This window comes from Micropterus dolomieu, linkage group LG04 (genome assembly GCF_021292245.1).
Source record: "Micropterus dolomieu isolate WLL.071019.BEF.003 ecotype Adirondacks linkage group LG04, ASM2129224v1, whole genome shotgun sequence".
Lineage (NCBI taxonomy): Eukaryota > Metazoa > Chordata > Actinopteri > Centrarchiformes > Centrarchidae > Micropterus > Micropterus dolomieu.
This window is the reverse complement of record NC_060153.1, coordinates 9,446,941-9,469,362: the sequence shown is the minus strand read 5'-3', so window position 1 is coordinate 9,469,362 and position 22,422 is coordinate 9,446,941. Positions and strand designations below refer to the sequence as shown.

Genomic DNA, 22,422 nt, shown 5'->3' with positions numbered 1-22,422 from the left:
TTTTTTCTGTTTTTATTCAAGGTCCTCCTCATAGAGAACAAAGAAGAGTCCTTGGTGAGGGCTCAGAGTCGTAGTGCTGAGCTTGGTCTGAAAAACATCGGCTTCATTCAGGCCAATTTGGACTACTTCACTGGACCCTTTCACATTGGGGTGAGCATAGAAAGTAACACCAAGCAATAAAAAAAAGTGCCTTTGCACCAGTTTTGTCTCCATTTGTTTGATGATCCACAGATTCTGCAGACAGTACATCTCAGGTGACTTAACTATTGAAGATTTTGCTAATTTGTGAGTATGTAAGTATTGCAAGGAAAAAATTGTTTTGTGAATCACTAAAAATAAACCATAGCTATAAGTGGAAAATAAGGGTATTATTTAAATTACGAGTGGTCACAGTATTATCTGTACTGTGCAAAATTTTAAAGCTATTTTAATGTCATTATTATAATATAGCAACCATAGTAGCACTGATTTTAATTCCTCTGTTTCCATTTAAGTTGCATTGTTTGCTGCATTAACAATCCAATTTTCAATTACTACATTCGATTTCCTTAGCAAATCATATTGTTTTTCCCCCTTACACAATAGCTTTCTAGCAGACCAATGAAAACATTGTTCATATGTAATTTGAAATATCAATTTGCACGCAAACTATAAAGCTTAGGAGGCAAAATCTCTTCTGTCCATGAAAACACAGAAATGAGTGTAGTGTCACTGCCATAATGATTATCAAATTGAGCTAATGTGTTTACCTCAATAATTCTAGGACATTAATTTATTCTCTAACAGCCTTATCAACAGAGTAAATATCTAAGAAGTTTGCATGATGTTTGACAGCATTACTGTCAAAACAGTTGCCATTGTTTGGCATTTGAAGCGCAACATTACCTTTTGTGTTTGCAATTTAAAATGTTAATCATTAAGCCAGCAACCCAGTGCTTCTCGTTTGAAATCGAGAAGCTCTTGTCAACACTGCATAAACAATGTGTGACTTTCTACTTTGCCACAATAACAACTTTACTGCAAGGTGTTTGAACATTGGATTTTTATTCAAAGTTTTTGGGAAGCTCAGCCACACATCACATAGAGAGACATGTCATTCCCTCAACTCTTTCCAGAAGCTGAAAATGCCAATGTACAATTACTTTTGTCACTGCAGCTAAGATGGCTTTTCACTTCCTGAAGTGGAGCTTCTAATCAGAACCCTTTTAGTGCTCTGCACTTCAGTCAAGCAGTGTGTGTCACTGTCCCCTCTCTGATTATTGGAAAGTCAAAAGGCACTTTTACCCAGAAAATAAAAGAACAAAGCAAAAGTCAGGGTTAAAGGATCTCTTCAAAGAGCAATATTAATGACTGACTTGTTTTTGTTTGTTCTTGTTTACTTTGCCTTGCCAAGATCTGAAGAGTTAATCTCTTGTTTTTGGCTTAGGAATCATCTTTGGAAAGGAAAGTGTAATCTTTGGAAAGTGTTTATAATAAAAGTAAAAGTGGTTGCCAGCCTTTTCAAGTTTAATGCAGGCATCTTGGGCCTTGTCACCCTATTTTCTTCTTAATTCAACACACATTCTATAAACCAACATCTCAGCCAAGACTGCAATTCTGCCGGTTTGTGTTTGTTCAGCTAAAAGATCCCGCTTAGTAATTGTCTTTGATTCTGCACGGCTAACTGCAACAACAAAATAAATAAATTACTAGCTTTGAAACTCTATGTTTAACAGGGCTAAAACAAACTAAAATTCAGCATTGAGTAGGGCTCTCCAACTGCAAGTCGAAACCCTCGCTAGTCCTACTTAAAACACCCACCTTCATCTACAGAGCTCTTGACTTCTCGAACTGATAATTTCTATCAATTTAGAGCAAATATGTTCTTAACTTTGGTTGTTTATGGGCTAAAAACATGTCTTTAGGATTTAAAAATTTCATACAGGCCACATTTTGCTCTCCCATAGAATTTTTATCGTCTTTGGTCTTGATTGTTGTCATCATTTATGTGTCTCGGGTCAATGTTTTCTCCCAAACATGTTTGGGAGATCCATCTTCCTGCCATGTGTCATAGCCCAGTTTCAGGAAAGCCAGCTGTGCTTGCAGCTTAGCTTTAACTCTCTCTGGGACAAATAGGAATATATATGTACCTGCTGTAATTAGAAATAGCTATTGTTCCAGCATCATCACTCCACTGAGACCCGTTCCACTTGGCAAGAAACAAACAGCACAGATTATTCTTCTCCACAGTATGTGGGTGTTTTATTTTTTATTTTTTTATAGTCCAGTAAGAAAATATATGCGCACGTGCTTATGGATTTTCGTCACACACTACATGAATGTTAAGATTTATGTATGAAACAGGTGCTTAAGTTTGTCCTTTTCTGCACTGCTTGAGATTCGTACCTGAACATTTATGCAGCCTCAGCTGTTGCTTTGGTTTAGGCTTTTGCTTTCTTCCTGCATGACACAGATATCTCTACCTGGAGGAGCCACCCATCACACTGATTTTAATCCTGTCATGTATAATACATGGTCCCATTTTTAGTCACGTTCATTTAATCAGGCTAATTAAGTTGAGGTGTCCCTATTCTTAGTCAGTGTCTGCTCTTCCCGGCTACAGTTGCATGTCCCAGGTGTTAGACTGGTATCCGAAGCAGCCTGTACGTACAGTGTATTTAGTTTTTTATTCTTTCTCCTGTCAGATAACATTGAGCCAACAGACCTCGGAGGCAGGAAAAGTTGGGGAGCTTGAAGTTGATTTGAATTTTATTGGATCCAGGTTCTTTATTGGTTCTGCTTGAGGCTCTGATTGTTTGCAATTGATTCTTTCACTTGACTTCTTTATGTTTGTGTGAAGAAAAATGTACTTTGCTGTTATTGCTTTAAGCCTTATGTAAAAATAATTATTGATCAATTCCAATAAGGCTTTATCAGCTGTAATTCCAATGCTGGTGTCATTTAAGGATTCCAGGATCGTTTCTTTTTTTAAGATTTTAAGATTGAGTCTGTTTATCTCCAGTCAAAGGCTACATCACGTCCACCTTTGGGATGAAAACAATTTGATCTGATTCTGTGTGATCACACGTATTCTAGTCAGGTCCACACTAATAAGCTCTAACATATTTGTATGTGGGTTCACAGACAAGCAAAATACGGCACAAAAAACATAGACTCACAACACTGTTGAAGATCTACTGAATTCTTATTGACGATGGACGTGATTTTTTCCTCTTTTTCTTGAATTGCTATGTAATTTTAAGCATATCATCATGAAATCTGTGCAACAAACAAAAATTAACATTTAAATGAGTTTAAAAAGAATTGACAAAGACACAGTTTTGTTGAATCACACCCTGCTACAACAGTATGGAGCTTGCAAATTGCTGTTGGAGAAGGGCGTGAAGTTGATGAAGTAGAGTATTAGTTAGCTCTATTGCAGGCCCAGATTGGACAGGAGAGGGATGTAATTACTTTAATGAAAGTGAATAATGAAGCCTTATTATTTCTGTGACGTGGATATCGAGAGAAGGATACAGATGGAAACAGCTTTTCCTCTCCCTAAAAGACAGATTAATATAGAGCACAGCTTTATAAATGGGCCTTGGTCCTTGGTTGTTGCATATTGATTCATGATTTCTTCTTCTAGTGAAATGTTTATGTAGAGGTGTGCTTAGCAGGGCCTGTATGAAATACTGGTATGTCTATGAGAGGGTTTAAAATCAGCTTTGCATATATTTTCACCTCCCATTTTTAATTAACATCTCACATAACATATTGTACTGGGGCATAGCTTCATCAATATTGCTTGAAGAGACAAAAAGAATCTTAGCCATTGATAAAGCAAAAATGCTTCCTAAATCAAGAATTGGAAATGCATAATTAGTGAATAAAACATATCAGGATGTGTTTTATTTTAGTTGTGTGCATTTATATTGCATGAGAGGCTTTGTGTTTGTGTTAAATCAAGGCTAAAGGTTATAAAATGTAATTAGGATTTACCACAGCATGACTAATGTACAACATTAAGAAGCTGGGTAAGAACGATGGCGTTACTTTGTTAATTATTTTTGCTTTAAATGTGGGGGATGTAACATCATGCTATCCTTGATAGCGACTCCTCCTAATCAGCAGTGTGTGAGACATACTGTTGGAAGAAGCTAAGCTAAGCTTTTCCCTGATGCCATGAATAAATGCAGCATAGAAAATTAGGTGCAAAATAGATGTAAGGCCATGCAGGTAATGTGTGTTCAGAGTCTCCTTGTGTAACTTCATGATTGATTGTTGATCTTTGTTGATTGTTGATCTTTGTTGTTGTTGTATATTTTTATGTTGTCAGTTTTTATATTTATATGTACACTATATTCTCTTCCATTCCGTTACTTCTGCACGGCACAGACCCAGAATAATGCACATGTATATATCTGCAACGTTGTTCTTCCATTCCATATTTATATATTTCTGCATTTATTTATGTTGACTGTATGTTTGTCTACGTGTAGCACCTTAACACCACAGCAAATTCCTCGTATGTGTAAAACACTACTTGGCAATAAAGCTCCTTCTGATTCTGATTCATGTTTAAATCAATGCACATCTGTGAAGACTTATCTAAGTGGAATTAATGATTGTTTGCTTATAAACAAACACATCATAGTTCCATGTGGAGCTCTTTGTGCAGTTGAGAAAACCCATTTCTAAGCATAGACACATACAATTGCTGATTTTCTATATATTTGGTTTCTTGTGTCGCATGATCTGAAGGATTGCTGCAACCATGCAACTTCTTATGCATCTCTGAGAAATGTACCCCTGCCCAGACAGTTCAGTGACTTTATGAGTAGGCTTGGCCATGTGTCTGTATCTTCCCTAATCTTTGGAGCTGCAGCCAATCTTGGCTCAGCCCTGTCCAGAGCGGCTCTGAACTTCTGCTCTGTGGCACTGCTGTCAAGGCAACATGCAGTGGACTCAGACTCACGGACGCCAAGTGACAACCTCTTGGAAAACAAGAATAGAAGTCCTCCAACTTCTACTCATTTCCTTTGAGAGGTCATAATGTGTTTTTGCAGGTAGACGTGGAGAGAGAACCGGCTGGAATGGAGACTATAGGCTATAATATTCTTTTAGTAAAGTCTTATAAGTCCCTTTCTGTGATCCAATATATAACCACGCAATTACTAATACGTAGCTAGGTGTTCATCACCACGCACAGTTTACCCACTCAGTGGGAATCCTGATGCATCCGTGCCTCTGCTCCTAAAGCACTAATACATTTTGTGTGCTCTAACTCTCCAAGTCTGCACCTTTGAGAGCATAGATGTGTTTAATAGCAGCTGCCATTACGAAGCAATCAATGAGATTGAGTTCAAGCTTCCGAGTGCTCCCAGTTTTGATCGTGCTGTTAGACAAAGAAGGTTTTCAAGTAAAACTTAGATTTTATTGGTGAGTAACGCATTTTATATTAGTTTTCTGTCTTTCACTTCAGGTTGCCCTCCATGCATGTGGCGTTGCAACAGACATGGTAATGGAGCATTGCATCCAGGCGGGAGCCGCCTTTGTCATCAGTCCGTGTTGCTACGGCTTCATCCAGAACGCAATCAAGTTCACCTTCCCCAAGAGGTTTGTACATCTGCTCACCACACCTTCAGTGTCACCTCTCGGGGTGTCGGCTTTTTAAAGTGTTGTTTCTGACCTTGTTGTTTTCTTGTTAGACCCCTGCTTGCATCTGTGCTCCTTTCCTCTCTTTTAGTGATTTTCTTCTGTTTCTCTTTTGGGGCTCTCGGTCCCTATCATTTTCACACTCATTCTCACTCTCTATATCTCTTGTGACTGTGTTTTGTTCACCTCCTGTCTCTTATCATCACAACTGACAATATGAGGCAGCAGCGTCACATCGCCTTCACAACAGGGTCTGCCCCCCACCTCCGCCCCGTTCAGCAACAGAGAATAGGGTTCTCTCTGTAGAGGCTGTCTTAGATATTACAGAGTGACAAGAAAATCCAGTTGAAGAAATTCTACTCTTGGTATAATTACTTTATCATACGTAGTGTATCATATAATTAAAAACTTATTTTTCAGTCCTGGTGATGTCGTAAGCTCAAATATGATGCTGTTTAAATAGAGATGTAAGAAACGGCATAGAAGGAGAAGTGAGAGGTTTTACATAAATGATGTTGATCCAGTTGCTATAGCAGCACTCTGTTGACTAATGGCACTGTAATGGCTTAAGAATCATAGCAAGGAAGAATGCTGCTAAAACTACTTTAGGATGCTGGAGGCTTTAATACACTGTTGTGTAGGATTGTTGTAGCAACTGAGAGACGGTGATCACCAGCAAGTTAAGGTGGAGATTGTAATTGTCGGGCCACATCTGTTCTGGTCGCATCCATAGTTTTTTCCATCCAAATTTAGATGTAACCACAATTGCATTCCCATGGAAACTGCTAACAAAAAATGACATGCATGGAAAATGCTAGGTGGGGAACTGAATTTGATGAATTTACTATCTATCATACCACAAGTGATACAAGAATTAGCTAGCATGCTGTTTCCTAATTGTATGTTTAATGGGTGCCTGGTGTTGTGTTAACGTTGAGGGAAATGTTAATTCTGAGTGAGACTAATAACTATAGAGCAAGCTGTTAAAGTAACAGGAAGTTGCTTCTGTTTGTAGCTTATTGGAATGCAATTAATTCAAAGGCCTTTAGTAATGTTAACTGCATGAAAGCAACTCCAAGGACGTGTCTCAATCTTAGCACTACTAAAGTACAGGTTTTCCAATCATGTCAAAATCATTGTTTTTTAAAGCGGTTCACATAGACTGTATAAAAGATCAGGACAGGAGGTTTTTGGACTACCATTTTGAAGCCTCAAGTCTGACATTTTGCCCGTTGCCATCTTCGTTTTTTGAAAAAGGAAGTGACCATATTCGGATGAGTGGGGGAGGGATACCCATTGCTACTCCTGACAGATTTGCCCTGGTTGCGACTTGTTAATCACAAGGTATCCACGCCCTAAAGCATAACCTGCCTTACCGTCTAATTGTACTCTAAATGGGAATTTACAAAATTAACATCATGAAGTATTGAAGAAGATTTCAAAATAGCGATTTAGACCATAAACTCAATAGGAAAGTGTTTACTGTGGTAATAAATAAATGAAGGGTAAGTTTGTAATAAGCTTACATACAATCGGACTTCTTTTTTGCAACGAGCAAAGTCAACCCCTGCTTGCCTTTACAAAGAATGCACGTTTAAGGCACTTCCACATTGGCATCACTTTTCAGATCCAGAGGTTACTATAAATTATTCGCATAAACTATGCACCCATCTTGTACCTTTTTATAAGAATAGATGACTATCTCTACCATAAAGTGCTACTTTCCTAGCTACTGTAAGTGTGATATTTTTCAGGATCCGCATGAGAAAGTTTCAATGCAGCCTTCAAGGCTTTCATCATGAAGTGGGTGTGGTTTCATCAAAAGTTTGTCTGAAAACAAACAGTAAAATGGTGCAGCATTTCCTAGAGTGAAAATTCACTTTTTAGGTTTTAGTGCAGAGTCACAGCTCAGTTGAAGTCCAGTCACCCCCAGCTTTCACTGCACATTCTTCTTTTCTTCATCTCTGCATACACCCTGTCATCCTTCATTGGATGTCGGTTTCTGTTTTTGGTAACAGAAACATGCAAGAATTTGTTTTCTGGCAGGATTTCAGGGGTTGCAGCTCACAGACTACCTGTCATCCAGTGTGTGCAGTGTTTTTTCTCTACTCAGTCTTTTAATAAATGCCTCTTTATGCATTCACTTAAAAATCAATGCTGTACCAGAAGGGTTTGCTGGACTTTAATGGACTTTGCCTGCTGTGCTGCCCTGGTGGGAGCAGTCTGGGGTACACATGGGTCACAGGATTCTGTCACCGTCATCTCCAGCCTTACTGCGGTGCACTTGAACTCCTCTGAAAGACTGCAAATGGGCCGTCCCAGGATGCTTTTTCCATAGAGCCTTAAGTTGCTAAAGCAGCTGGGGAGACCAAGCCACTATATGGCGAATGAGCTGATCCTCTCCATCTTGTCGACCTCTGTGATTGAGGCCAAGTAAAGCCCGTGTAGGAGACCAAATTTAAGCAACCAGAGCTTCAACCTGCCAAAAAGCAAGGACCTGTTGATGTGCCACTGGTGGTGTCCTGCCTATGCTGGTCTACTTGGTCTTTGTCTTTGAGGGTTGCATCATACCAGCGTCCCAGGCTTTTGACTGGAATCTCCAGTGTGGAAGCATTGATCTGACAGCTTCCCCATGACGATTGATATGCTCCTGGACTCGCTCGGCCTTAACTGCATCTGGGCCCACTCGATGTTCTCCTGCAGCTTTCTCAGCACTCGCACGCTGCAAGCCTGTATTGTGGCCATTGTGGTCATGTCATCCATGTATGGCGTGATGGAAGGCAGCTGCAGGCCAGGTTTTAGCTCCTCTCCTCTCGCCTCCCACGGTGATGCTCTGATGATGACCTCCATGTCCATGGCAAAGGCTGCTGGGGAGATGGTACATCGGGCCATGATGCTTGCCTCCAGACGTTGCCATGCTGTGGCGTATTCTGCTGTTGTCAGGCATAGCTGCACATCTGGGAAGTAGGTTTTGACAGGGGCAGGGATAGCCTCTGGGACCCTGAAGTAGTTGAACGCAGTCCAAAGGAGTTTGTGAAGAGCCGAGCCAAAAGTGTTGGCGAGGTCCAGTAACACGACGTGGAGATCTATTCCATCCCTTTTAGCGGCTTGGGTTAAACAGTTTACTGTTACTATGTTTCAGATGTACTGATATTTGATTTATTGGGACCCCTGCCAACAAATAAAGAATTCATATTTTTTGTGGTATAATTGACCCTAAAGTTCTGCCTTGGGGAGGACCCTCATTGTACAGTATAAATATTTAGGAGTTTTCACATACTTACTTTTTCCTCGCCTCACTTTTGCTAACTTGACACTTCACCCCTTCTGACTCCTCATAAAATATTAAAGAATTACAAAAAAATACTTTGCAGCTGTAATAGACAACATCCTGTGTTTCTAGAGTGCAGTCATGCAGTTAATATGAGGGGCCTTCGCACCTGACTCTGTCGATCTTCGTCTTGCTACTTTGAGTGTTTCCCCCTCAGGTCATGTTCCAGGTATTCATGTGGATATTCTGCAGGTGTAGACATTCCAGGCAGTTCACAGGTTTTTATGAGCTGTGAAACTGAACTGCCCATTTCATTAAGTTCGAGTTAAACTTAAGACTTCTCTCCATCTGACCTGACTGGCCCCTCACCCATTACCCTCTTCATGTTGATTTTTAATTAGCTTCAGTGATGATCTGACTACGGTTAACCATCACAAACAAACTGACTTTGTCATAGCAAAAGCACTGTTTTTGTGAAAGTTTCCCAGAGAGAAAGTGGTTGTAAAGACGATGCAAGCTTTAGATGTGGTTATATTGTATATTCCTCATTTGTTGTGTTGGCCCTAAAAATAAAATCTCTGCCCCAGACCTGAGCAAGTAAACATGACATGCAAGTGTAGTGTATACATCTTACTCCCACATCACTGCACTTTAACATCAAAATATCTTCTGTTTTTTTCTGTTTTAACAGCAAAAGGTTCCGAGAGACTCTGACTTATAAGGTATGCTTTTTAATGTGATAAAATCTCTATGTTGCATTTATTATTTTATTATTATATTATCTGTTATTATTTATATTCATTTGCACTCTGGCAAACTATCAAGAACAGAATACTGAAGTTCAACCACTCAGATTCGGTTCACTATATGCACATGGAAAGATGCCTTTTTGGGGTCATGACTTCTTTTAAAACATCATGTTCATTTGAGTCCTACGCAGGCTTTTCTTTTACAGCACAATGAAAGTTTTTTTCTCCTAGCTAATTGCTCCTTGATTGTGGTAAGATGCTGCTGCATCAACAGAAGTATAACGGAATCAGAGGCATTTTAGTTTAAAAGTTATGGTTTCAAATGCCTGGAGTGGAGTGCAATGACCCAGTGAAAAGGTGAATGTGCTTTGTCATACCACAATTGTAAACACCCAGCACACATAGAAGCCAGAAGAGATTCAAATGTGCGGACAAATGAAACAAACTTCATAATTAGTCTGTACTAGCAATAATCTACTAAGTTTGTACATAAATCCTTTCTAACTTTTTAGTAGCTAGTGATTTGCTAAACCATGTTGCACCAAGAAAACTTGAAAAATGTCCTAGCTAGTAAAGACTTAATAAGTAAATAAGTAATGTACATTGTTTCTTGGAAGCAACTGTACAACAGGAAGTTACTGTAGCATTACAATTTGTAACATCACCTCCAGTAATAACAGTTTTAGGGACACAAACAATGTATTAAACTTATCTTGTAATCTTTTGTAAATGTAGGTATGACTTTGTTTCATTTATTTATGTATGCATACATGTAGAAATAGATCTCTTAGCTTTCATTTCGGCCCTGGGAAGAAAGATTTCCCAGGCAGTTTCAAGAGGGAGGCTCACACCCTCCAGTCTCTCAATTCCTTATCGCTCAGCACAGACACAGCACTGTACTCTGGGAGGGCCTATCCCCACGATGATGTATGGGACCTCTCAGTGCCTCGGGGGAGAATCTGTGCAAAAGTTGCTGCAGGTCCTTGCCATGGCAACCTCAAGAGTTGACATGTCACAACATTGGACCACCTCTAACTTCTTTTCTTGCGTTGTCTAGAAGAAACAGATTTTTAGAGACATGGCTTGAGAGGCTCAGAAGATTATATATTATTTACAAGATGCTGAGTAATTGGACTGTTATGTGATAGTGAGTTGTGAGTTTTTCTGGTATATGTCCAAAAGCCTATTAAGCAAAATAAATCCCATACATGTAGCCATACAGCAGGAGAAATCTATATTCTGTTTAAATCAGCAGAAGCATTATCTGTCACTTTAAACCTGAGCTATAAATCTCCCCTGCCTCCCCCCATGTATTTGCTTTCAACAACCATCTTTGGTATTTGCTATTTATTTGGGCTCACTGTACAGAACCCCACTTTCTCCTGTGCCTCTGCTCTAGAACCATAGTTGTCCTTCTTGAACTACAGTAGTTAAACAAAATGACAGCACATTGACAAATGGTGTATTACTGGAATAAAGGGCTAATGGTGTGAGATATTGGTGTTCAGCGCCAACTTTAAGCATCTGCTCTGTGGCCTTGCGTTCAGCGTCGACTCCACGGAGTGAAGAACGGAATCAATTAAAGTAGAGCCAGATTAGAGATGACTACCGCTCTCCTGAGTCACTTAGTCCATGAAACTTTGTGAGGTAAAAACAGGACAGAAAAACTTGTCCTTTGGTTGGAAATAAATAGCCAGGGTTCATCTGGCCTTTTTGGAGAGTTTACAATGATGATATCATGCAAAAATCTATTTTACGTCTTATGTATGGTCAGCTACTGTTGACATACTGTAAACTGGTCTACAAATGATGTGCACAATGCAGAGAAATCTATTTGGTTGAGCACTGTAGCCACTGTAAATCAGTCCAGTGATACTGCAAAGAGAAGGCTGAAGGTCCACAGCCATGCAAGTGTCTCTGTGAAGCTGTATACTAATACCAACGTGCTATCATGCGCACAGTGAGAATGCTAACATGCTGATGTTATACTAGGTAACATTTACAAGGTTCACTTTGTTAGTTTAGCCTGTTAGCATGCTAACAATTACTCATTAGCACTAAACCTTAATTAGCACTAAACATAAAGTGCAGAAGTGTCTGATGGAAGTGTCATTAAAAGTTGGCCAAATTTAAAATTTGACTGGGCACAAGATGAAAAATCAGGGATTTACCAAAGTTGGTGATATATTTAGATATTTTGGTAAGTTACATTTAGCTTTTTAAAACCAAAAATGTCAGCATGCTGGTGGCTCTAGAGGAAATGGATCACAGAAGTCAGTAGGGTTCATCCTTTATGGAACATAAAAGTCTGTAAAAAAAAAAAAAAAAATATTACAACAGTTGTTGAGATATTTCTGACTGACATTGCCATCCATGAGCTTTTGTGGCTAAAGACATCAAATACTGTTCGGTTTGAGTTCCTACATAGAATTTGTTGTCATGTGATAGACCAGTGATCTGCTATTTCGCTGCCTCTCAGACAGTGTATGCTGAGATAGGCTTAAGCTGCCCTCTCCACGGCTGTAAGTAGGATAACAGGGTTAGTTTCACTGAATGGCTCATTATAGAAAATACTCTTTGTGTAATTCTTTCAATGATGATTGATCTGATCTGTGATTTTGCTGTTCTCGCAGCATCAGGGCAGTATTAATGTTAACTACATCTGCAGTAAACAGTTGCTGTACTCCTCGTCTGTCATTGTTTTAGGAACACATGATCCTATGTCGCTTCGCAGACCAAACTGCTGTCCAGCTCCCTCCTGAGAGGCGACTCATAGGTACTGTATCTTCTTCTTATACCTGACCTTTACATTTTATATGTCTGCCAAAAAGGTATGTAAATTTAAAAGATCCATGGTCTCAATACAATAGCCAAAGAACAATAAATATCAAGATAGTACCATTTTATTTTATGGTAAATTTCATTGATTAAATCCACATCACAAATTATCAGGCAAGTTTTTTCCAGAATGACTCCTGACTGAGCTCTGACTCACAGTTCAAGTTTGAGTAACAGGTATCGTGTACATGCCGATGTGTGTGTTTTCTGAGATTTTTTTTACACCATGGCCCAACTGCTCTACTTTTTCAACAGGTCTAGACTTTTGAGAAGTGTGAAAATGTTAATGCAGGGATTTCTTCAGTGTGACGAAACAGCTGCAGTGAACAGCTGCCAGATCAGTGTTCAGAGGGAAGTGTTTTGTCAGACCGAAACCTCCAGGCCTGTGCTGAAGCTTCAGCGTACAGAGGTTCCATTATGTTGAGGACTCTCTTCACCCTGATAGCTCTCCAGCTTATCAAAGCTTCCCTAGGAATCTGAGGAGGTTCCCCAATGCCTCGTCAGTGTGAAGCCCTTTCAGATGTACCTGACACCACCTGTCACAGAGGTTTCTCCTCTATACCGGTTAACAGGGCTCAACCTCTCCCACTAACATTTTCTAACCATGTTTGATCTCATTGCTCCAGAGCCTGCCAGTGTCACTGTGACCGTCTAGGCAGCATTGCAGACCAAAGCTTGCATTTACACACATTTACCTGCCACCTGCTACCTAACTGCTAGACTGCATAATGCATTCCAAGTCTGTTTAAAGAAAATTCTTAGAGAAAAGCGTGATAATCAGTGTGAAGTTGTTGATGAATAAGTCGCTACCCACGAATTCTACAAACATAAAGGAAATAGACAAAATATAGGAACACACACAATGCAAAATGCTAACCCATGCAGTTGTTCTACAATGAATGCTGTTTAATTAGAGCCTGACTGATATGTTGATCTGTTGATTTTGGCTTTGATATTTTAGCGAATTATTTGTCAGCAGCATACACAGATGGGTGACAAATTAAATTTAAAAAAACACGGCTGCCATCAGAAGTCGCCAGAACAGCTTCAGCGCTTCTTGGCATAGACTCTACAAGTCTACTGGAGGGATTAACACCATTCTTCCAAAAGATTTTGTCCTAGTTAGTGTTTTAATGATGGTAGGTTGGTCCAAAATGTTCATTTGGATTAAGATCTGTTCCATATCAAATGGTTCACATTTTTTTTCTTATCAAACAATTCAGTGACCCACTCGTGCCCTGCGGATGGTCCTGTGAGAGACGACACGTCAGGATCTGATTGTTTCCTCAAAAGACAAGATTTAGATCCAAAATCATTTGGATGTTATTTTTGTATCGTGCAGCACATGTGTGTGGCAACATGTACAAACTTAGCAAATGTTTCACCCCTCAGTTACTCAGGTTTTTCCCTTTTCATTTGTCACCAGACTGAATGTTGGTAGATGTGACAAAATAAGTGACATTTTATGTATACACATTTTTATTATAAAAAATCCTTCAAAATACACAAATAGCCTAATTTAAGATAACCTTGTTTCTGTCTCCTGTGTTATGTAATAATGTTAAAAAGGAATATAGATCTGAATATATATATATGATCTTGCATCGGCTTAGAAAAAACAATATTGGTTAGGCTTTACTTATAATGTTTTTATAAACAGTGGTAACATTTGAGACTGTGCTTTGTGTTGCTGTGATTTTGGATAGTCAAATAAAAGGCATTCCTGTTATTTTGTCGCTACCAGTATAAACAAGAAATTCAAGTGTAAGGAAATTCTTAAAACTGGGTTATTTTATTTTTTTATAATAAATGTTTAATTTCTTTTTGGACCATTCCAGGTAAACAGTGTATGGGCCTGGTAGACTTGGACCGCTCGTGGGCAGCAGAGACTCATGGGTACTCGGTGCGGGTGATGACTATGGAGCCTGAAAGCTGTTCACCAAAGAACAACATGCTGGTGGGAAGGCCGCCGCAAAAGAGGGGACAGGAAGTCAGTGCTAGCCAACTGGAAGCTGCGGTGCATAATTAGGACTGCAAGCACCGCTGTACAGGGTTTGATAAAGTACTCAGCCTCTGTGGCTCCTGGCTGTGTCATGAGGGTGCTTTTTATCCACCCTCAACATTATTTTTTTTTCTTTTTTTTAAAGCCCCTTTTGTAAAACACTGCCTCTGAAAATAAAACAGATGTTTGCTTATTACTTCTGGACTAGCAAAAGTCATCTTCTGAAATCTTCAGACTGGAAGGTAAAGGCAAAGTGCCCAGATTTTTGATACGACAAACACTCAGATGGGTGCCTGCTGAGCACTGCTCCTCTCCTTAGTTAAATGCTATCAATTATTGGACGCTTAATTGTAGTAAAAGAGCTCAAGTCTCTCACCAACTGCTACATTACGTTTTTGTCTTTGCCTAAACTGTGTGATCAAGCTGTCAGCGTAAACAGAAGCAGCAGGCCTTACACACCCACATTGCAACTTCAGTACACCATGCTTCCACATGCTGTTTTTGCAAATTGTCTGTATACGGCCTTCTGTGATAGAACTCAGGAGTCAGGTCCCTCTGTTGCCAGGTATTAACAGAGGAAGAGAGAAATTCTGAAATTTCTACAAACTCATCTGCACTTACAGATTATCATTATCTGCCTCCTCCTGTGTGTTTGTGAGAGACAGAGAGAGAGAGAGGAGGAGGATGTAGCAAGAGAGAAATTGGATTGAAGCTCGTATCACATCAGGTAAAATACAGCGTTTGTCATGGTCCTACAGAGGAACTGATTATTAATCATAAAGACCGAATGTGAATATGGTATGCATTGCGTCACACCTTCAGCAGCAATGAATATTTTATCATACTGGCAAAAAGGTCAGTGTGCTTGATTAGATGCACACTGCTCCGAGCCTAGTAGCTGAAAATCACACAATGCGCACCATATTTCCAATTCTGTATACTTTAGACATACTGTTGCCCCTTAAGCTTTCATTCTCCCGGGTGAAACTAGTCATGTTTCTCTAAAAAAATCCTGTGTTCTCACCTTTGACAGTAGATTGCTGCTGCTTGAGAAGTCCGGGGAGGTAGCTGGAGAGACAGTTTTCCTGCTCACACTGAAGGGATAACACAAGAGTGGTGAAGGCTTTTCCAGCATCGAGCTCATCTGAATTCAGTTAGGAGAGTCAATCTATCCTGAGGTGAACGGCCACAGACACAGTTCCTTCCAAGGACTGGAATTATTTCAAAAGGAGATGTCTGACTCTTTGTTCATGCTTGTGGCTATGCACAAGTGCACATTACAGAAATGCATATGGGCACAAAAGAGGAGAGAGGGGGAGTAGGTGGCGCTACTTGCATAAGAGAGAGAGAGGAGACTGTCGAGGTGTCAAGTGGGGTGATTCAACCCAAACACCCGGGGCTCGAAGGTGACTCGTCGAGATTCTTTGTTTAGACAAAATAGGTGAGATATCTGAGCTTCTTTCTATGTAAATGCACACCGTTTCCTTACTAATGATTAGCCCATGATCAGGAAGTCTTTCAATGAGTACAGCACAGAGTCGGTGATACACTGTAATTAAAAGAATCAGAAACAGCTTTTTTGCCATGTCGGTTTTCACATACCAGGAACTCGCCTTGATCTTGTGGTGCACAACACTCAAAATATACAAATAAAAGACAGGAGTGCACAGTAGATTGTCATTAGTCAGTGAGTTTATGTATATGCTGACAATCTGCATTAAAGTAACACTTTTAGGTATATTCTTTCCTATTCAACACTGCAGACATTCTTTTCACCATTTGTGCAGGTTTTCAAAAGCAATTTCAACAGAACAATTTGTTGAAGCCGAAAACCTCTAATGGAGCTTTCATTGTTTCATTAACTTCAGTTATTATTCATAATTAAAATCCAGCTCGCCTTGGTGTTTTCCACTTCATTACACTGGTAGTGTTTGTGGCCATTTGCCTGCAATAGTTGTGTTGCTCCATATTTCGGGTCCCTCCTATTGTTTTTCCGCTTTGACAGTGACCTTGTTATGTGTTTACAATTACTATAACAGGCACTGATATAAAGTACAAGCCCAGATGAAATGGATACAAGGGTACTCTGCTGCCCTTTCAATTATCTTACATGGCCTACTTGTGCTTTTATATTTGCCATTTAACATGCATTACCACCAATGAAATGTGTTTCATTTTAGTTGTATATTTTTTTTCTAATAAACAACATTGGGCATAATTATAGAAGTCGAGAATAACAACAAATTATCGTGCACACATCTCCTCTTTGGTTGCCTAGAGCAGGTCCCAGCTGTTGTTATTTTGCACACCATAATAATATTGTAAACTATTCTCTGGTGCTTCTCATCCTACTTGTAACATCTATTTTTACCTTATATATCCCCAGTTTAGGATGTCCCCGGTTATATTCTATCTTTGCGCTTATTTTCTACTTTTGTCTGATGTAGCATTGTTTATTCAGAATGTAAGGAAATGATTCACTTTCCCCACGGGGTTCATTAAAGGATGAGTTCACCCAAATCACAGATATACTTTTTTCTTTTACTCCTGACAGTTGAAAGCGTGTTTTGTGGATTATAGACATAATTTCTAGAAAGTCATGTTGATGTTCAATACTTTTAGCACCAGAAACACCGTTTGATAATGCTTTATTTTAATTCCTTTATAATTTCCTCAGACATTTCCCAGAAATGGCCATTTAATTTAGGACAGATTATAGGTTAAATACTGTAGATCCAGTGCTCATTTGGTTCCAAATACTTAATTCATATTAATACCTGATGTGACCTAAGAAGTCCCATAGCAGGTCTGCTGAAAATGCAAAAATCTGAAATTGGTCTACATTCAACATAATATAAGAGAACAATTTACCAGTAATAAATGACTAATACATTGATATTTGGGGTTAAATGGAACTACTCTTTCAAGATAATTCCTCTGGAAATCATCAACTGCTTCTAAATTCAACTACATCTGACAGCCATCTCCAAACTGGTTATTAAACTGAAAAACTCGACCATTGATGGATACTGCTTGCAAGAAGATAATGTATTTTTGTGTTTTGCATGAACTCTCCATTTAAAGATTCATATGACCAGTCTTAAATTTCCACAGCATAGAGATATTGTTGGTAATGAGGCTCTGAATAACGCATAACTTATTTTTAAATGTAATAAATCATCGTGGAATCACATTATACAAGTCCAGTCATGAAAATAATGTGATTAATGGAGTGATTATTAAGTACACAACAGGCATCACTCCCATCACTTGCTTCTAGAGGAGTCTGTGCCACCGCCATAGATTTATTATCAAATTGGTGACTACCAACCAGCAGTAATCAAATCAAACCATCATCTCATCCATGTCCGGCTCCATTGCAGAACATGATGGCCCCTCCCCCTTTCTTTCCCTTGAATCCTGAAGAATTATTTCTTTGACTGGCTTAACTCCTGGAGGCAGAAGGCTGTCACATCAGAATATGAGGCAGACCTTTATAATTGTGCCTGCAGACAGGAAGTGCACTTCACCAGACTTTGAATATGAAGTGCTGCTTTTGAGTCAGGCAGGATGAAATCACCCTAATAGAATGCAGACTTAACCTATTGACGACGAATGAGACCTATAAAGACCTAGCAATTTCATTTAGGGGTTCATCAAATTTTCAAGATTTGCAAAGTATGATGGGGAAATTGCATTCAAGCAAAGCAGTTGCTTGCGCGTCTTTTACCATAATGACAGAGAAAACAAAAGGCAAAGACAGAATCTGTAGCTGGAATCATTATGTTAAAAAATACTTAAATCTAAAACCACTTGTCACTTGTGTTTTTATACAATAATTACAGGTCTATTTATTCAAGTAGCCTAGTCCTCAAACTGTGTCAAACTGCTCATTTTGTATTTTGAGCTGCTTATCTTTTTGTCCTCTCCAAATTCAGCCCCAGTAATTTTCACTGCATTGTCTTTACAGCGCGAGCATCATCTACCTGGGTGGGCGATACACCTGCGTGCCTCAGCAGGCTACGCAGTTAATGAAGGCATTTCCCAAAAGCACGATGCATCTGGATCTGGAGCCGCTTCCTCTTGGCCGTACAGGTCGTGACGCTACATTAAAAATCCCACAAGCGCGGCTGGATATCCGCGGTGTTTTGACCGCTGGTTATTGAAAAGACCGGGCGATAAGGTCTGACTGCAGTGGGTGCTGTTGGTTGGAGAGCCCGCTGACTGAACTTGTGAGGAGAGAGAGGGGGGGGCGGCTGTGCGCTCTCTTCCCGGCAGAGTGCGTCCCGCTCCCCACACACACACACACACACACACACATCGGGGTCATTCTACTTCCAGGCAGCTGAATGGTTTCACTCCCGCACCTCCTGAAAATCGCACATGAACAGTCTGAGGGACGCCAGCAGACCTGCCCTACCTATGCACCTTCTGCGTGCGTCAAAGAAACTCTATTGTTTCTTCGTTTAATTGTTTTGAGACGCTGGTTCCCATCTGGTGCTTTTGGATTACTGAGATTACGGCGCGTAACGTTATCATGGATGTATGGATAAAGTTGATGTTGTTGTATAGCTGCTGCTTTGGAGCAAGTGCAGACTTTGATGGCAGGTAAGGGCACATGGTCTGCGAAAGCCTACGCTTTTTGTGAAATAACACTAATTCTGATTGAGAAGACATACAGTTCAATCAATGTATATGCTGTTTCTGTTTGTGTGCGCCTTTAAAAACAGCACGTGCTGTAGTGACTGCAAACTGAAGCAATAATTCAAGATCGCCAAACTGCGAAGCTGAATTTAGATATAACTGAAAACATGTTGCTCATGTGAAATTCTGAGCGGTCAAAATACCCTATTCGTGGTCTCGGCACATACGCTTTGTCCTTTTAAGTATATTCTCCTAACTTTTATTTGGATGAAAACAGTAATGATACGCCAAGTGCATCCAAACCAGTCGGGTTTGCGCCCCAGACTCATTATTTTATAGAAGAAGCAGTGTTTACATGTGCAAAAATCACATAGAGCAGTTCTTGCCCTGTGCAGATATCAGGCTGATTTTAAAGTGATCTGACAGCACATTGCCCGGTGCTTCATGTTCAAACACGAATCCTACGAAGTATGTGAAGACAGAGGTGTGGAGACGTGCCAGACCCCGAAGAATGCACGTGTTAGAGATTTGGATCTGCTTATAGATGAATCTGAGTTGATGAACGCGATGGAAGATGCCAACACCCCCCTCCCCACACACACACAGACACACAGACACACACACACACGCTTTTTTTTTTGTTTGCACCAATAAAACCGGGTTGTAATTTAGGTGTAAACCTGTCACATTCCTTTGAAACAAGTGTTTAAAAACATGAAAAAGTAAGTTCATCATTCATGTTCATTTGCAGAATGCTCATATGTTCCTTGTTAAAAGGAACTTCAGCAGTTTAAAGAGGTGTAATATCCACACTCTACTCCCTCTCTTACTGTGTGTCATACTGAGATGGATTTTTAGAGCTCAGAGTAAAATTGGACTGAAGTCCATCCAAACAGTGAGAGCGTTACACAAATAGAGTCCTACTGCCAAATTTCCTACATCTCCAACAGAGAATGCCGGCAAGTATTGTGCTTTATTTTTCCTCATGCATCTCTGTCAGACAGGCTGAGCCCCAAAGCCAGGGTCCACTCTCATGTTTTCACTTTTTCAAATGAATTAAACACTTTTGATGATTATTGGAGTTCATTGTTACTGAAAAAGCCCATTCAGACTGACTGCCATTCCGCCTGCTTGTTGATAGATTTTGACATCTGGAAGTATATGGCCTTTTCTTTTCCCCCCTCAGATCTTTCAATTCAGTTTTCTGCTGTGTTCAAAAGTGTTTCAAAGAAAGCGATTTGGATATCAAAGGTTTGGGCAAGAAGTGAAATTGTGTCTGTGTGCGAGCAAGAATGAGGGAAGAGATATTACAGAACTGAGCTTTTAAAAGCACATTCTTTATTGTTGTTATTTAGGACTTATTTTTTCTTAATCACTGTGGCTAATGTCTGTGTGACAGGCTGTGATCTGATGAGATGTGTAGGGCTTTAACTTTAATTTCACGCATAGCCTTTGTGTAATGATCATTTACTTTAACCCAGCAACAGCATATTGTATATTATTAACATCCCTGCTGATGGAGTGGCTTGTCACCATGGCCATAATTTGCCAATTTTTATGGGTATAAACTTGCCCGGGCCCAAGTCTCCGCTTCAATATTAATTCATTGAGAGTATATCCCCTGAGACCGAGCACAAGCAAAAAAGCCATTTATTACCTAGTCTCCTTCACTTATTGCCTTTTAGAGAGCGTTCCTAACAGGCTTATCCATCTCGTCCTGAAGGGTCCTTCACAGGCATCATTGGCAAGATCATTTTGTTCTCCCATAGCTGCACATAATATGCTTACCTGCAAATCTGTTGCTGAAAACACTGTGTTGTTTTTGTTGCCACGTTTTATTACATCCAAAGACTCAAGGACAGCCGATTTCCCGTCATGTGACAAAGAAGACTTGGCAAAAATGAAAGGCAACACATACATGGAAGACATATAGCATGTTCCTCCCAAGTGATGTCACTGAATTGTTGAGGCCGACACAGCCAAGCAGCACATACCAGACCTCCTCAGTAATAATCCAAAGTCGTGGAGTTGTGCCAGGTTTTGTTGGCGTTGTAATATCAGACCCACATTTGGGCTTTCAAGGCTTGAGAATGAGTGCGAAATACTGTGAAAGTCTCATTTTATTGGTTGCCCAACAGGCAGTATGAATTTTTTAGTTTTCTCAGCATTCAATATAGCATATGTCAATGTAGTGACTAAGAACGTACCGACATCTTTGTTTTGAGTCATAGAGTGTAACCTTGCCATATTGTTTTCTGAGAGTGAACAATAAGTGAAGTCAGACTCCACTGGCTGACAGTTCAGCCTTGGCTATTGAAAAACATGCATTCAAGTACTGTACCTCACAAGCCATATCAACTTTAATAAATTGCCAGGTCCCAATGGAAAACTCTGCATAGAGCATTTCAGTCTATGACTAATATACCTGCTCTCCCTGTTATTTTCACTCAGCAAACAGGACAGTTGGGAACTAAGTGGGAATCAGATGAGAAACTTTATACTAAAATGAGTGCTACATGGACAATCGGACCTGTGCGGACTACCGCCGTTGGTCGCCATAACAATCTAGCAAAGTCATAAAAGGAGAAGTATGTTCAATTTGAGTATACAGGCATGTTGTTTCCTTTATATAAAGAAAGAAGGAGTTGCAGGACAGTCTGGTCGCATTGACTTATCGCAAGTCACTTAAGACAAAAATGTCTGCTTAATCAATGTAACATAATGTAAGAAAATATTATATTTATATGAGGTGGTTGGACATTTTACTCCCTCATATACAGGTGCTGGTCATATAATTAGAATATCATCAAAAAGTGAAACTTGGATATTATATTCATTCATTACACACAGACTGATATATTTAAAATGTTTATTTCATTTAATTGTGATGATTAAAACTGACAACTAATGAAAATCCCAAATTCAGTATCTCCGAAAATTAGAATATTACGTAAGACCAATACAAAAAAAGGATTTTTAGAAATGTTGGCCAACTGAAAAGTATGAGTATGTACAGCACTCAATACTTAGTTGGGGCTCCTTTTGCCTGAATTACTGCAGCAATGCGGCGTGGCATGGAGTCGATCAGTCTGTGGCACTGCTCAGGTGTTATGAGAGCCCAGGTTGCTCTGATAGTGGCCTTCAGCTCTTCTGTATTGTTCGGTCTGGCGTATCGCATCTTCATCTTCACAATACCCCATAGATTTTCTATAGGGTTAAGGTCAGGCGAGTTTGCTGGCCAATTAAGAACAGGGATACCATGGTCCTTAAACCAGGTACTG

General features: G+C 39.8%; 2 protein-coding genes across 9 annotated transcripts in view; both read left to right on the top strand.

The window, feature by feature from the left end:
* The window catches only part of gstcd (glutathione S-transferase, C-terminal domain containing), a 55,042-nt gene extending 38,025 nt beyond the window's left edge, over positions 1-17,017 (top strand). For 2 of the 4 annotated variants that reach the window (XM_046047180.1, XM_046047179.1), the window contains 5 exons: positions 22-150; positions 5,465-5,598; positions 9,600-9,630; positions 12,364-12,433; positions 14,334-17,017. In XM_046047180.1, the coding sequence (XP_045903136.1) occupies positions 22-150; positions 5,465-5,598; positions 9,600-9,630; positions 12,364-12,433; positions 14,334-14,524 (555 nt within the window). In that variant the 3' untranslated portion in view covers positions 14,525-17,017. The remainder of the gene's footprint in view (positions 1-21; positions 151-5,464; positions 5,599-9,599; positions 9,631-12,363; positions 12,434-14,333) is intronic. The other 2 variants (XR_006824769.1, XR_006824768.1) reach the window with 2 other exon arrangements.
* Positions 17,018-18,539: 1,522 nt separating this feature from the next.
* npnta (nephronectin a) overlaps positions 18,540-22,422 on the top strand; it is a 53,208-nt gene continuing 49,325 nt past the window's right edge. Inside the window, exon 1 of one of the 5 annotated variants that reach the window (XM_046047389.1) lies at positions 18,540-19,105. In XM_046047389.1, the coding sequence (XP_045903345.1) occupies positions 19,035-19,105 (71 nt within the window). In that variant the 5' untranslated portion in view covers positions 18,540-19,034. The remainder of the gene's footprint in view (positions 19,106-22,422) is intronic. The other 4 variants (XM_046047384.1, XM_046047386.1, XM_046047385.1 and 1 more) reach the window with 4 other exon arrangements.